This window comes from Staurois parvus, unplaced genomic scaffold (genome assembly GCF_062004578.1).
Source record: "Staurois parvus isolate SC_StPar_1 unplaced genomic scaffold, SC_StPar_1.0 ptg000662l, whole genome shotgun sequence".
Classification (NCBI taxonomy): Eukaryota; Metazoa; Chordata; class Amphibia; order Anura; family Ranidae; genus Staurois; species Staurois parvus.
Genome location: NW_028318458.1, coordinates 2,684,148 through 2,700,319, shown reverse-complemented (window position 1 = coordinate 2,700,319; position 16,172 = coordinate 2,684,148). Strand labels below are relative to the sequence as shown.

The following is a 16,172-nucleotide window of genomic DNA, read 5'->3' as shown; positions in this document are numbered from 1 at the left end:
CCCTAACTAGCGTTTCTTTGTCCCTAAATAACGATTCTGTGGCCCTCATTAACAAGTCTGTGTCCCTGAGTAATGGTTCTCTGTCCCTAAGTAACTTTTCTCTGTCCCCAATTATCGTTTCTGTGGCCCTAACTCTGTCCCTGTCCCTAGTACAGAGCGGTCTGCCTCTGTTCAATAACTGCAGGCAAATGAAGAATTCCAAAATGGCCGCTATTTATAGCTCGACCATTACACAGTGCTGGCTGGCTGGCTGCTGATAGGCTGATGCGATCACATGTAGTTGAGGCATGCATTATGGGTCAGCGCGCCTTGTCTGCGCGCCTTCCCAGACATCCCCGCTCCGTCGCCGCACATGTCAGCCGCCATTTTCTGAAAAATTTCGATTCGCGCGTCCGAATTAGGCTATTTTTCGGATTCGGCACGAATCGAAATTTTTCAGATATTCGACTCGAATTCCACTTCGGATACTTCGATTCGCTCATCTCTATTCTTCATATCCAGCTGCCGGATGGAGAAAGCATATCCTTCACCTCGCCGTTGCAAGCGGAGCAATATCTTAACAATATCCCTGAATCAGTCATGGATCAAAGTCCTTATACGGCACCAACTCCCTCCTCTCCCCCAAGGGGAAATTGCGCACCCTTCCAGAATCAACCAAGTCCTCAAAAGCCACCGCATAAACAGTTATCCGCTGACCTGTTTTATCGAATGATATGTAATGGTTTTCCTTGTTTTTCTATGCTTTCTCAGAGACTGATGTAATTTGTCTTAAAAGGGCTACTGTTTGATACTTGTCCATCTTGTTTATGCCTCCTGTGAGGCGATCCGCCTTGCACACCTATCCCCCCCGGATGGGCAGGGAGGATCTTCAGGTGGTTTTGTTTCCCCTTTATCCATTCCCCCTCTCCCTCCACCCCCACTCCCTTCCCCTTTCCTCCCCCCCTCCTTCCCCCCTCCTCTACTCGTCCCCTCATGACTCTCTTTCTCGCATTGACTATCTTTTTTGTTCGCAGCCCCTCTTGTCCATGCTACGTAAAATGACCATTTCTGATATGGAAATTAAAGACCACTCTCCTATCCTATTACAGCTGTCTGGGATGAAAACTCCAAAATCCCTGAGCTCTTGGCGCTTCCCCGCTTATTTAGCCAATAATGAAGACTTTAAGTCTCATTTATTTGCAGCGTGGCAGGAATATGTGAATACGAATAGAGCACATTTAACCAATCCTGACCTGTTCTGTGAAGCTGGGAAGGCGTTCCTTAGAGGGCACATAACCTCCTATACCACGCAATTTAAGAAAACGTCCCAACTGCTTTATCAACAGGCGAGAGAGTCTCTTTGTCAGGCACATATTGTGCTTTCCCTCAATCGCACGCACGAGAATAGGCTGAATTGGCAATCTGCCAAATGAGCCTTTGATTATTGGGCTGAACATCAGGAAGCAGCCAAATTGGCCTTTTCAACCTTAAAATTTTATAGATATGGCAATAAGGCGGGAAATCTGTTGGCGCTGCTTAGTGCAGGCCCTCATACTCCCACTCATATCTCTGCGCTCCGTTCACCCACGGGCAATGTCTTAATGCTGTCATCTGATATTAATGACCTTCTCACAACCTACTATACTTCCTTGTATTCAGAGGACCTGATTGATTCTAGGGCTGCTGAGCACTTTCTAGCCTCTATGAATCCCCCCAAGCTTTCTGGATCCCAGCTAAGCGCCTTAAATGCTCCCATTACACAAGACGACATTTGTGCCACTATTAAATACCTGCCCTCGACTAAAGCTCCTGGACCTTAGTGCGGAATTCTACAAATTAACTTCAGAATTCATCAAAGACACTGTATCACATCTATAAAGCAATGTGGGAGGATGGACCTTATCTTCCGAATGGTTGCCAGGTGCACATTAAGCTCGTAGCTAAGAAGGGGAAAGACCCACTGCTCCCAGGATCATATCAACCTATTTCTCTAATCAATGTAGACGATAAAATACTTTCCAAAATCGTGGCATCCAGGTTGCCCTACTGCTTCCCGAAATACTACATTCGGTCCAATCCGGGTTCATGTTGGGTCGCACGGCTACGCTTAACATTCGCAAAGTATTATTAGTCCTGGAACATGCTAAAACAAACCCACAGATAGATCTAGCACTTATATCTTTAGACGCCGAAAAAGCCTTTAACAACATAAGCTTTGCCTGGCTCTTAATGGTTATGAGGAGGTTTGGTTTTTCAGGGCCCTATTTTGGACTTTCTACGGCACATGTACTCCTCGCCCGCGGCTAGACTAGTCACACCTGATTTTATTTCCTCGAGCATTCCCTGAACCAAAGGCACTAGGCTGGGCTGCCCACTCTTACCCCTACCCTTTAATATCACCCTTGAACCTTTGTCCAGACGATTTAACTCGACGTCTGGGGTTACCGGTGTCACGATTGGTGACCTTACTCTCTGCTCAGCTCTCTTTGCGGACGATATAGTACTGTTTTCCTCGGATCCACCCAAAGACTTCCTACTACTTCAGGACCTGTTTGCAACCTTCCCTAAATACTCCAGCCTTAGAATCAATTTTGATAAGAGCGAAGTACTTCCTTTGAATGCTACTACATTAAAGTGTTGGATTCCATCCTCTCCTTTTGGTATAGCTACCCAATCCATTACGTATTTGGGCATCCACATAGGCAGAGAACCATAGTCCCTCTATTACCTAAATTATCCTCCTTTAATCAACAAGATTGTACAGGAACTGGAGGTTTGGATGACTCTTCCCATTTCACTCTTTGGGAAATGTCATCTTTACAAAATAGTTTTTCACAAGATTACTCTATCCTTTGCAAACACTCCCTTTTCTGTTAAAACACTCTGATGTTCAGAAGATCCATAGAGCTCTACAGACCTTTCTGTGGCAGCGTAAAAAACGCATATTACTTTACAAAAGCTTAATCTCCCAAAGAGGGGGGTGCAGGCCTGCCAAATATTAGATTTTACAACCTGTCCTGCCTCCTTCATCACAGTCTTGATTGGATTACTGGGAAATCGTGTTATTCAAACTACTCCCTAGAAGAGGCCCTGGTGTCTCCGCTACAGATTCCAGCCATTTTGCACTCTAACCTCAAGGCCTTGCCTCGATCCCTCCGTTTGAATCTCCTGATTAGAGACACAGTACTGCCAATTCTTGGAAACCCTATGTTCCCTCCAGCGAGTGAGCATGCAGCATTTACCCACTGGTCTGATGGTGGACTTACTAAAGTCATATCTATATCTGATGACACCAAACGTACCTTCCAGCTCTTTTCAGTAATAGCTGCCAAATACTCCCTACCGGGATTTCATATCTTTCACTACCAACATCTGGTGATCTTCCTATGGACGTGCTATTCTCCAAAATTCTCCAAATTCTCCAGAGCTTCTTTATAGAAACTCTACTACGTCAGGATAACTATTCCATCTCGGCAATTTACTCCCATCTAATCTTACACCAGTCTACAAAGTACCATCTTACTCCTTTTAAGCCATGGACTCCCATACTGTCTGATGATGCTCAAAATATTGTCGGGATACTGGAAAATCGCTTCACTCGTCCCCTGTGAAACATGACGGGAAACTCAAATTTAAAATCATCCACAGAGCTTACTATCCTTTTTCAGCTAATCCAGCTATCACTCCCCGCCCTGCATGTCCTTGGTGCGACCACACTCGACCTACTCTGTTTCATCGCCTTCTGGGACCAAGTTCTTCATTACATTAATCATCTGTATAACATCTCTCTCACCAAAGACCCTATGCTCTGTCTCTTCAATTGTCAAGATTAGAGATGAGCGAATCGAACATGACGAAGTGGAATTCGTTTCGAAGATTAGGAAATATTCGATTCGCGCCGAATCCGAAAATTAGCAAACTTCGGATGCACGAATCGAATTTTCCCAAAAAATGGCGGCCACATGTGTGTCGACGGAGCGGGGATGTCTGGGAAGGCGCGCAGACAAGGCGCGCTGACCCATAATGCATTCATTCATGATATGTGATCGCATTAGCCAATCAGCAGCCAGCCAGCCAGCACTGTGTAATGGTGGAGCTATAAATCGCGGCCATCTTAGAATTCTCCATTAGCCTCCGGTCATTTAAGAGAGACAGACCTGTGTGTATTAGGGACAGAGTTAGGGCCACAGAGACTTTAGGGCCACAGAATCGTTACTCAGGGACACAGAATCGTTACTCAGGGACACAGAATCGTTACACAGGGACACAGAATCGTTACGTTATTTTTGGGGTGCTTATTGAATTAAAGATTATGTCAGACAACACGCAGAGGAGTGGCAGAGGAGGCAATGTTTCAGGAGCGAGCAGACGTGGCAGCAGAGGAAGGGGTCGAGGCAGCACTAGTCGCAGCCAGAGGCCAGTGCTCCTGGTGTCATCCAGCGGTCGTGTCTCCACCGACAACCCTGCCGTCATCGATTGGTTGGCTCGGTCGTCTTCCTCTTCCCAGGTCACCTCTGACACCTACAGCCAACGGTCGGTGGGTACGTCAGACACAACCGTTAGTTGGCATGGCCCGGGAGCAAGCCCACTGAAATCACGTGTCCTCTACCTGCCCCTGTCTTTTGGTGTTCCCTCACCAAGCGAAGTATCGCATGCTGTGGGCTCAGCCCCACTGTACAGTGAGGAAGAGCTAACAGAGGGCGGTCAGGAACGGGGGGAGACATCCGCCTCTTCAGCAGCCAGGCGAAGAAGTACTGGCGAGGAGAGTGGCTCGGTAGCCGGTCTAGAGACAGGTCTGTCTTCTGACCCACACGCAGCCGAGGGGGCTAGCAGTGAGGCGGAGACCCTAATTGATGATGATGAGGCTGATCGCACTTGGCAGCCTCGTCGTCATCAGGCTATTGCTTCCGCATCATCAGGAGAAGAGGGTGCCAGCTTGGCAGCGAGCAAAACAGTCGGTGGGTTGCCCAGGAGGCAGCAGGGTCGCAGCAGTGTCAGTGGAGGCAAACGGCCACGGAGTAGAGCACCAGCTCCACTGCAGCCTACCACCACGGCCAGTAGTAGTGCCGGTGTGCACGGAGGAAGTAGCAGTCAGCCAGTGAGGAGTAGCGGGGGCAAAGTTTCCTACTCGGCGGTGTGGCAATTTTTCGTCAAGCCGCCCGAGGAAGTAAAACGTAGCCGTATGTCGACTATGTGGCCAGAAAGTCAAGCGTGGCCAGGGGGCCCATGTTGGGACTACAGCGTTGCGACAGCATATGCAGCATCGCCATTCGGTGGCCTGGGAAAACCGTGATAAAGATACGGCGGTTCTGCCTGCCCCAGCCCCCGCTCCATCACCCGCTCCGTTACTTGCTCCGTCACCCGACGTCAATCGCCCTCTATCAGCCAGTCAAGGCTCCAACACCTCTGCTGAGGGGAGTTGTCACTCGTTGGCATCTTCCGCTCGTTCAGATGCTCCTTCTCCTGCTACTCCTCTTCACGGATTCCGTCAGCAGTCTTTCTTGGAATCCGTTTCCAAGAGACAACAGTTTGCGAGCACGCACCCGACGGTGCAGAAGCTGAACGTCCTCCTGTCCAAGTTGCTAGTGCTGCAGTCCCTCCCTTTCCAAGTGGTGGACTCAGCACCTTTCCGAGAAATGAAGGCTTGTGCCGAGCCGCGGTGGAGAGTGCCAAGCCGTCATTTCTTCGCCAAAAAGGCAGTGCCAGCCCTGCATTCACATGTAGAAGAGATGGTGGGCCAGTCTTTGAGCATGTCGGTCTCTGCCAAAGTGCACGGCAGCGCCGATGTGTGGAGCTGTAACTACGGTCAGGGACAGTACATGTCATTTACGGCCCACTGGGTGAACGTGGTGCCGGCACAGCCGCACCAGCAACTTGGACAGGTCACGCCGCTTTTGCCTCTACGTTTGCACGTCCTTGGTCCAGCAAAGATGTCCGCCTCTACCACCTCTTCTTCCGCCGTGTCCTCAGCCGCCACCCCTGTGCCAAGTCCCATTACCCGACCGGCATATCACATGTGCAGGGCGCAACGGTGTCACGCTGTGCTGCACCTGGTATGCCTTGGCGAACGTAGTCACACAGGGGAGGAACTTCTGAGTGTAATGAACAGAGAAATCGACAGATGGCTGTCTCCGCGCAAACTGAAAATCGGAACCATGTTGACCGACAACGGAAAGAACATGGTGTCTGCTCTGCGTCAAGGAAGGTTGTGCCATGCGCCATGCATGGCTCACGTGTTCAATCTGGTTGTCAAGCGGTTCCTAAAATCCACCATCCCACTGCAAGACATCCTTAAAATGTCACGTAAACTTTGCATGCATTTCAGCCATTCCTACACCGCAAAGCACACCCTCCTTGAGCTGCAGCGGCAGAACGGAATTGCACAGCATCGCCTGATCTGGAACGTTGCAACAAGGTGGAATTCAACCCTACATATGTTAGACCGCCTTTACGAACAGCGAAAGGCCATCACCGATTTCCTGATGTTACAAGCGGATAAAGGTACTCCCCTGTGTAACTTAGATGTCAGCCATTGGCAGCTCATGCGTGACACCTGCCGCTTGCTCAGGCCCTTTGAGGAGGCCACGCTATTCGTGAGTCGGCAGGACTATGGGATGAACGACGTCATTCCTCTGTTGCACGTCCTGGAACAAATGCTGTTAACAATGGCTGGTCAGGGTGCGGTAAACGTGGCGCACAGATCTCAACGCCACATGACCCCTGTGGGCGCAGGACAGGAAGAAGAGGAGGAGGTAGAGGAGGACATTGGTGCTCAGGAATTATTGAGTGAAATGGGTGGTTTTTCCACTCAGCGGACAGGAGTGGAGGAGCAGGAGCATCTGGTAGAGGAGGAGGAGACAGAGGACCCAGACGCACTGTGGCAGTATGCTGTGGAGATGGAGGCAGGGAGTCCCTCGCATTCCTTGGCACAAATGGCCCATAGCATGCTCGGTTGCTTGCGTAGCGACAGCCGAATAATAACCATCAGACAGAGGGATGACTTTTGGCTGTCCACCTTGTTGGACCCTCGCTACTGTTCAAAAATGGTGGCCTTTTTCACACCTGCTGAGAGGGAGGCCAAAATAACGTACTATAAAAACCACCTATGTAGTCAGTTGGTCTCTGCCTTTCTGCGCCAACGTCCATCCTCAGACACTGTGGGCCCTGTGCGCTCGCGTTCCGCTGCCATGGCAGCAGGGGAGGGGTGGGGTGGTAGGAGCAGTGGCAGCTCCACCAGCAGCGGCTGCCTCAGTCTGCAGTCGATGATGAGTAGCTTTCTTCACCAGCGCAGTGAGGAAACTACTAACCAGCCGCAGCAGCAGCAGCAGCAGCAGCAGCAGCAGCAGCATCAGGTGGACCTGGAGCAGGACCTCAAACAACAGGCTTGGGCCTACTTGGACAGCACCCTGCCAACCGAGGTAGACAATCCCCTTGACTACTGGGCAACGAAACTTGACCTTTGGCCCCAACTAGCTGAATTTGCCCTTGAAAGGCTGTCATGCCCGGCCAGTAGCGTGGCATCGGAGCGCGTGTTTAGTGCGGCAGGAGGTATTGTAACTCCGCGGAGGACACGACTGTCCACCCAAAGTGTGGAGAGACTCACGTTTGTAAAAATGAATCAGGCGTGGATTAGTCTGGATTTCAAACCACCAGTTCCTGACACAACTGACTAAATCCGCCATGAATCATGCCCCAAACATGTTATTATTTTTAACATAGGCCTCTGTATGGCCTTCAATTTAAGCTGCTTACGCTTCGCCACTCTGCCATGGGCCCCTGTACCGCCTCCTCTTGCTGCTGCCAGGTCCAGAGTGTGTCATGGGTCCCTGTACGGCCTCCCATTGCTGCTGTCTCCATCGCCACACTCTGCCATGTGCCACTTTCAGGTCTCCTCACACTGCTGGTGGGTTCCATTTTGTCATAGGGTGCTGTATGGCCTCCCATTGCTGCTGCCAGGCCCGTAATCTGCCATGGGCCCCCGTACCGACTCCTCATGCTGCTGCCAGGCCCGTAATCTGTCATGGGCCCCTGTACCGCCTCCTCATGCTGCTGCCAGGTCCAGAGTGTGTCATGGGTCCCTGTACGGCCTCCCATTGCTGCTGTCTCCATCGCCACACTCTGCCATGTGCCACTTTCAGGTCTCCTCACACTGCTGGTGGGTTCCATTTTGTCATAGGGTGCTGTATGGCCTCCCATTGCTGCTGCCAGGCCCGTAATCTGCCATGGGCCCCCGTACCGACTCCTCATGCTGCTGCCAGGCCCGTAATCTGTCATGGGCCCCTGTACCGCCTCCTCATGCTGCTGCCAGGTCCAGAGTGTGTCATGGGTCCCTGTACGGCCTCCCATTGCTGCTGTCTCCATCGCCACACTCTGCCATGTGCCACTTTCAGGTCTCCTCACACTGCTGGTGGGTTCCATTTTGTCATAGGGTGCTGTATGGCCTCCCATTGCTGCTGCCTCCACCGCCACACTGTGGCTCCACACTCTGGTTTTGGCCCCGTGACTGCCCAAATGAGTGAAGTGTGCGGTGATTCTAAGATCGACGGCACTCATCTGCATGTCATACTGACTGACAGTATTATTTCTCTTCCCCAGCAGACTCCAAGGGCATTTAAATTAAAGGTACAGTGTTCTGCACTAATATAAAGGCTCTCTGAAGCCTAGAAACACCCTTTTTATAAGTTAAATTCGCAGCAAATATATTCGCATCGAATCTAATTTATTCCGCGAATTCGGCGAATCAGCCGAACCGAATTTTTGAATAATTCGCTCATCTCTAGTCAAGATCCTGTGATGTCGACAAGTTCTACTGCACTTCCTCAGTGGATTCATATCTGTTTGTTGGTAGCTCGCAGAGCACTCAAACAGGTTTGGATACAGTCAAACCCTCCACAGCTTAAAATGTTAATACAGGCACTAATTGCCCTATTTAATCTGGAGAAGCTGGACACCATTACCCAGAATTTTAAATATGCACGCCGCTTCATCTCTAGATGGCGGCCCTTTATGGAACACTCTTTTACTCCTGCGGAACTGACCACCCATAGGAAACCTTTTCGATATTCAGTTTGGCATCTCAAAGCTTTCCTCACCAATATGCTGGCCAAAATATGATTATCCAACTCCTCTTGTAGCCCCACCCCACAGCTCTATATTTCCCAGTCAGTAATGGAGCCCATGCTCCTCCTTATGTTTATTAGCCTATATGACACTCTCTCAATTGTTTTATTGATAGAGTCGTTATTGCTCAGGCCCACATAACCAAACTTCCGTACCTAGGAAATTGCTTAAAAAAAATGTCTTTCTTGAATTTCGGCTTATGTTATACTGCTTTGTTGTGACATTGGATACTGTCTTTTGTTTCGATTACATCTGTTGTACTAACTTCTGTACTCACCATAGTTATGGAAAAAGAAATGGTTTACAGAGTTGTATGTCAAGATAGTCTTGTACCAAGTGTATAAAATTCAATAAAAATTGTTTAAAAACAAATCCTGTTGTAAACCCCTACATACACCCAGCGAAGTGACTGGCCTCAGGTGATACACAGTGATTAAACAAATCCTCCTGTATAAGTTGTACCTGTCTATCTGCAGTGTTCTTTTCTCCACAGCCATTCAACTGCTGCACACACAAAGCTTGTCTAAGCCCCCAAAGAATTTCTTTGCTAGAAGCAAACATATAACTGAATGAAATGGATTCAATCAAGATTTTTTTGCTGTGATTATCTGTGTTTGGCTATGATTGGTCAGTGCATGTGATCACTGTGGCCAATCACAGCTGGTGACACAATTGTATACAATGGATGGCATGAAAGGAAGCCATTCATTGTTTACAATTGTCATGTGACCTGCTGTGATTGGTCACAGCAGGTCACATGGTACTGCTGGTACACAGATCTGTCATCAGCAGTGTCCGAGGTACACAGCCGGTGACGGATCTCGCCACAGCGAAGCCCTGCGGGCACAGTGCAATCCAGGAAGGACGTCATGTTACGCCCACCCGGATCGACTAGAGTCACGCTCGGCTGTCCTATTGGCCAAGCGGGAACAGGTTAAACAGTGCATTGAGGTCAGCTTGAAAGTTGGAGACATCCTGTAAGGATGTTATTCCACTGCACAGCTTGGTGCCATCTGCAAAGTTTATAAATATATTAAAAAGTATGGATCCCAACACTGAACCTTGGGGTACACCACTGACAACCCTAGATCATTCAGAGTAGGAATCATTTTAGCCAGTTTTTCTATCCATTTACATACAGATTTTTCCAAGCCTGTAGACTTTACCTTACACATGAGCTTTGTGTGGGGAACTGTGTCAAACGCTTTTGCAAAATCCAAGTATACCGCGTCCACCGCCACCCCTCTGTCCAAGTATACCACGTCCACCGCCGCCCCTCTGTCCAAGTATATCACGTCCACCGCCACCCCTCTGTCCAAGTATACCACATCCACCGTCACCCCTCTGTCCAAGTATACCAAGTCCACCACCACCCTCTGTCCAAGTATACCACGTCCACCGCCACCCCTCTGTCCAAGTATACCACGTCCACCACCACCCTCTGTCCAAGTATACCATGTCCACCGCCATCCCTCTGTCCAAGTATACCACGTCCACCGCCATCCCTCTGTCCAAGTATACCACATCCACCACCACCCTCTGTCCAAGTATACCATGTCCACCGCCACCCCTCTGTCCAAGTATACCACGTCCACCGCCACCCCTCTGTCCAAGTATACCACGTCCACCACCACCCTCTGTCCAAGTATACCACGTCCACCGCCATCCCTCTGTCCAAGTATACCACATCCACCGTCACCCCTCTGTCCAAGTATACCACGTCCACCACCACCCTCTGTCCAAGTATACCACGTCCACCGCCATCCCTCTGTCCAAGTATACCACATCCACCGTCACCCCTCTGTCCAAGTATACCACGTCCACCACCACCCTCTGTCCAAGTATACCATGTCCACCGCCATCCCTCTGTCCAAGTATACCACGTCCACCGCCACCCCTCTGTCCAAGTATACCACGTCCACCGCCACCCCTCTGTCCAAGTATACCATGTCCACCGCCACCCCTCTGTCCAAGTATACCACATCCACCGTCACCCCACTGTCCAAGGTTTTGCTCACCTCCCTCATAAAAAAAAAAAATCAGATTTGTTTTACAACTTCTGTCTTTCATGAATCCATGCTGTCTGTTGCTTAAAATATTTTTTCCAGCAAGAACTCATCTATGTGGTCTTTTATTAAACTCTCCAGTATCTTCCCAACTATAGATGTTAAACTAACAGGTCTAAAATTCTGACCTATTTGTCTCTTTTTTTACATTCATTTGAAATGTGAGTACATTTCCTTTATGATAATAAAGTGGCCTAGCAGATTTACACAAAAAAAAAAATATTGACCACACTAAGAATGAGTGCACAGTGTGGTCAGTTCTGTAGCTGTGCTCTGTGCTGGGAACTCAGTCTGCTCTCCTTCAGTGATCAGACTTGTCCAAACACCCCCCCCCAGCCTTTCACTGGGAAGATCAGTGTGCTGCTGTTTCTCCTTCCCCACCTCTATGTACAGCTGAGAACACAGAGAATGTGGTCACTTATAAAAAAAAGATAATTATAATGTTTTTTTCTAAAGCTATACACAAATGTTTTACCTTTCATTTTGATTTTAAACTGGATAGGTTGTTTTACAAGGTGGGGTTTACAATCGCTTTAACAGTACCAGAGAAAAATCAGGTCACCTGCTCTGCCAGACAGGGCCATGGTGTGTGGCAGAGCTGTAAAAATGTTAGGACCTGATGGACATAAAATGGGGAAACAGCTCATCATATTTCAGGTTGTGTATTTAGTGGTTTGCCTGGAGATCTGTTTTTAGTTAGTTAATGATTGATCAGACAATTTTTTGAATGAAGTATATTTTTCCTGTCCCATCCTTATGCAGTCATGGCCAAAAATATTGTCACCCCTGCATTTCTGATAACGCACCACTTCGCCCAGAAAATTATTGCAATTACAAATGTTTAGACATTCCCATGTTTCTTTTTCTTTGTATTGGTATGACACAAAAATGTGAAGTAAGAAAAAGCCAAATCTGACACATTCCATGCAAAATCCCAAAAATGTACTGGACAAAATTATTGACACCCTCAATTTAATATTTGGTAGCACACCCCATGGAAAAAATAGCTGAAATCAATGGCTTTCTGTGACCATCCACTTCTCTATTGCAATTTTAGACCACTCTTCTTTCGCCAACCGTTCCAGGTCTTTCAGATTGGAAGAGTTCTTTTTCCCAGCTGCTGTTTTGAGATCCCTCCACAGGTGCTCTATGGGATTGAGATCTGGACTCTTTGCCAGCCAGTTCAGTACTCTCCAGCACTTTCTCTGAAAACATTTCTAAGTGCTTTATGATGTGTACTTTGGGTCATTGTCCTGCTTTAAGGACCATGACCTCTGATGGAGACTCCACCTTCTGACACTGGGACCTACATGACACAACAGAATTCTTTGGTAGTCTTCAGATTTTATAATGCCATGCACACGGTCAAGACATCCAGTGCCTGGAGCAGCAAAGCAACCCCCCCAAAAAAATCAGTGAACCTCCACCATGTTTAACTGTAGGGACTGTATTCTTTTCTTTAAAGGCCTCATTTCTTTTTCTGAAAACAATAGAATGATGAGCTTTACCAAAAAGCTGTCATTTTGTTTTGTCTGTCCATAGCACATTCTCCCAAAATGATTTTGGCTTCCTCAGGTAAGTTTTGGAAAACTCTAATCTGGCTTTTTTATGTTTCTGTGTCAGCAGTTGGGTCCTCCTGGGTCTCCTACCGTAACGTTTCTTTTCATTTAGATGGCAACATATAGTGCAAGCTGACACAGTTTTACCCTGTGCCTGAAGGTCAGCTTGAATTTGTCTGGAAGTTGATCGAGGTTCTTTATCCACCATTCAAACAATCCTTCCTTGCAATCTTTGATCAATTTTTCTCTTTCCTCCACGTCCAGGGAGATTAGCTACAGTGCCATGGGCTGTAAACTTCTTAACAATGTCGCACACAGTGGACACGGGAACATTAAGATCTCTGGAGATGAACTTGTAACCTTGAGATTGGCCATGCTTTTCCAGAATTTTTTCAAATCAGACAATTCTTTGCTGCTCTTTCTCTTCTCCATGCTTCATGTGGCACATAGAGACACACAACAGAAGGTTGAGTCAATTTTTCTTCATTTTAAGTGGTTGTTGGTGTGATTTCTCTAGTGTTATCACCTGTTAATTGATAAAGGTGAGTTTAAATACAAATTACAGGAGCATCACAAACTTGGAATGCAATTATCTCTTACAATTTTGAGAAGGTGGCATTAATTTTGTCCAGTCCATTTTGTGTCAGATTTGGCTTTTTGTTTCTCTACTTTTTTGTGTCATACCAATACAAACAAAAGAAATAAACATGAGAATGCCTAAACATTTGTCCAAAATTGCAACAATTTTGTGGGTGAAGTGGTACATTATCCGACAGAAATGACGGGGTGCCAATATATTTGGCCATGACTGTATAAGCACTCCTATAGTAGGTTGAATGTAGTCGGAGTTTCGCAGCACGAATAGTGCTGCAAAAAAAAAAAAATACACCCCAAACAGTGATAGGTAGGAAAGGTAAAAATCAAATGAGATACAAGCAGTCTTATAGTATGTACTCACAGTCATAAAAACGCACACTGGGCCAAGGAAACTCCAGATGAGATCAAAATGGAGCCAACAGCTAAAGGAAAATATAGCCGCATGTCATTTTATGTATATCTATACTTTATAAATCACATTTCAGGAAGTATGAAGTGGTGAGCAAGAGAAGATATAAAGAGTAGTACTGGAGAATAGATTTTTTTGTATTTTGTTTTATAAAACATACTATTTTTCTGTTCCATATGCATCTGACCGCATTGCTATAGAGATGATAATGATGATAAGGGGAATTCCAAATCCAGCTATACAAACATATGGGAAATGTGAGCGCTGTGATGTCATGTAATTCAAAGCCCGCAGGTTTCGGACTGTCATGAAGAGTAGAGCGCTCTCCAGAGACATCCAACAGAAGGCACAGAGGAAGGAGAACTGGAGGAGACCTGCAATCACTGCACACAGGACCTGGTAACAATGGAAATTTAGAAAAGAGAATTAGGGTTTATTTTTGTTGAGTCTTTGTAAAGTTTTAGAAATGGTCTGAACTCAAAACACAATATAAGTCTGGCATGTGTTACACCATGCCGACCTCCTGTGACCCGAAAGTTAGTGAAGATCACTGGAGTATCGGTGCCTACTACAGTGATTTCCAACTTCTTGAGCAGGGTTTCTCAGCCAGGGTTCCTCCAAAGATTGCTAGAGAGTCCTTGAACAAGGTGTAATTTCTGCCTCTTAGATAAGCTTCCACTGATATCATTGATATTTTATCTGATTATCTGTAAGGGGGTATTTCTTCCCAATGACCACGAGTGTAACAAGCATTCTTCCCACTGACCATCACGCTAATGTATCATGAGTTGTATATATAATCATTTTTAGCAGGGGTTCCCTGAGACTGGAAAGTTATTTCAAGGGTTCCTCTGTGTTAAAAAGGTTGAGATAGTTTGTTCTAGAGGGATCCCATAGGTATGATATATACATAGTTACATTGGTCCATGTCTATTTTGCATTATTTAAGGGAAGGAACAACTTTGTTTTTCTTCAAGCTTGGGCAATTTAAAAAAAAGATTGCTTTTGTTTGTCATATACAAAATGTTTCATATTTGTGTGGAATTAAAAGTCAAAGTTAAAAGGAATCTATGCCATGTAAGAGGAAGTTATAGACAGGTCATATTTGTTTAATCTGAAAGGCACAGTTACCTTATTATTAGTCTGATGAAGGCCAAACAAAACCAAAAGCTGTCCAATGAAGAGACATCCACACAGAGCTGTCAGGACGGAGGTGTGAGCACTCCTTATAGACCGGCACAAGGTGAATGTAAGAATAGACAGACATAAGCAGACAAGCGATACACTCAGGCCAATCCGAGAGATCAAAATGAGGCCATCATCCTCCTGTAGATGAGAGGGGTGTAACATACGTGGGTGGTCCAGCAGAAAAAGACGATAATATTTTGCCTTGTACATACCACCCATGCAACATTAATTTAGTATGTGGCCATTGTTCTGGAACTCATTTCTCTGCATGTAAATTAATTAAAAGACCTGCAGAGATCTTTGAGAGGAGGTTATTGGTGTCTATTGCAGATGTGAGAGCAATGCGGTTAGTAGGTGTCTACCCATTAAAATCTCATGTAATCTTTAATATGTTTATGTAATTTCGAAAGTCATTTTGAATATTTGAATTCCCTTTCATTAAAATAATACCTAGTGATACTGCCATGAATGTCCTTGTTCATGCACTTCCTTTTATAGGGTGACAACACCCTGTCAGATGGAGACTACAAGTGGCAATTTCAACATGCAGTGTGTAGGTATGATCCACTATTGTCACCATCAGAAAAAACACACTAAATAATGGCATGCCGACATCGCTGACATGCATGTAGATAGGAATTGATTGCAAAGGGGCTGCAGAAGATCAGCAACACTGTGTTGGAATAAAAGATGAAAGGAGAAAAGTATTATTTTATTTTTAACCACTTGAGGATTTTAAATATAGGAAAGAAGTCCTGAAACAATGTTTCCAGGACATACAGTATCTCTATATAACAAGTATAAGCAGACCTTTGGCAATTTTAGGTTGTTATTATTATACTTCAATGCATTTCTAACAAATGTTAACCTGTATGTATATTTTATTCATTAGCCAAAACAGCACTAGCATATTACTTTTTTTAACAAATTATTATCACAATTTTCCTTACCTGGACATCACCAGGTGCCATGAGGACAGCAAAGGTGGACAGATGGTTGCAGACACAGAGAGTGCTGTTCACCTTGTCTGACTTCTTGGTCTCACATCCATGGTGTGACCAAACCCTTGTCTTTATATCCCAGGACACACATTGCAAGATGAAGGAAGGAGGAACAGCCTGAAGGGGAATGTAAATTGTTGAGATTTAAAAGTACATTGTTTATGGTCATAGCAATCTGAAATAAATATCCTGTAATAAATACCCATAGTTTAGTGATGGCATGGTCTATAACTGGACATATGGGTTCACAAGG

General features: G+C 46.3%; 1 protein-coding gene across 1 annotated transcript in view; it reads right to left on the bottom strand.

Moving 5' to 3' along the window:
* LOC149448712 (adhesion G protein-coupled receptor E3-like) overlaps window positions 1–16,172 on the bottom strand; it is a 128,966-nt gene that overhangs the window by 38,855 nt on the left and 73,939 nt on the right. The window contains exons 12-15 of the mRNA XM_089651739.1: window positions 15,869–16,036; window positions 14,862–15,056; window positions 13,891–14,126; window positions 13,683–13,743 (exon numbers count right to left, since the gene is read on the bottom strand). Of these exons, the coding sequence (XP_089507865.1) occupies window positions 13,683–13,743; window positions 13,891–14,126; window positions 14,862–15,056; window positions 15,869–16,036 (660 nt within the window). The remainder of the gene's footprint in view (window positions 1–13,682; window positions 13,744–13,890; window positions 14,127–14,861; window positions 15,057–15,868; window positions 16,037–16,172) is intronic.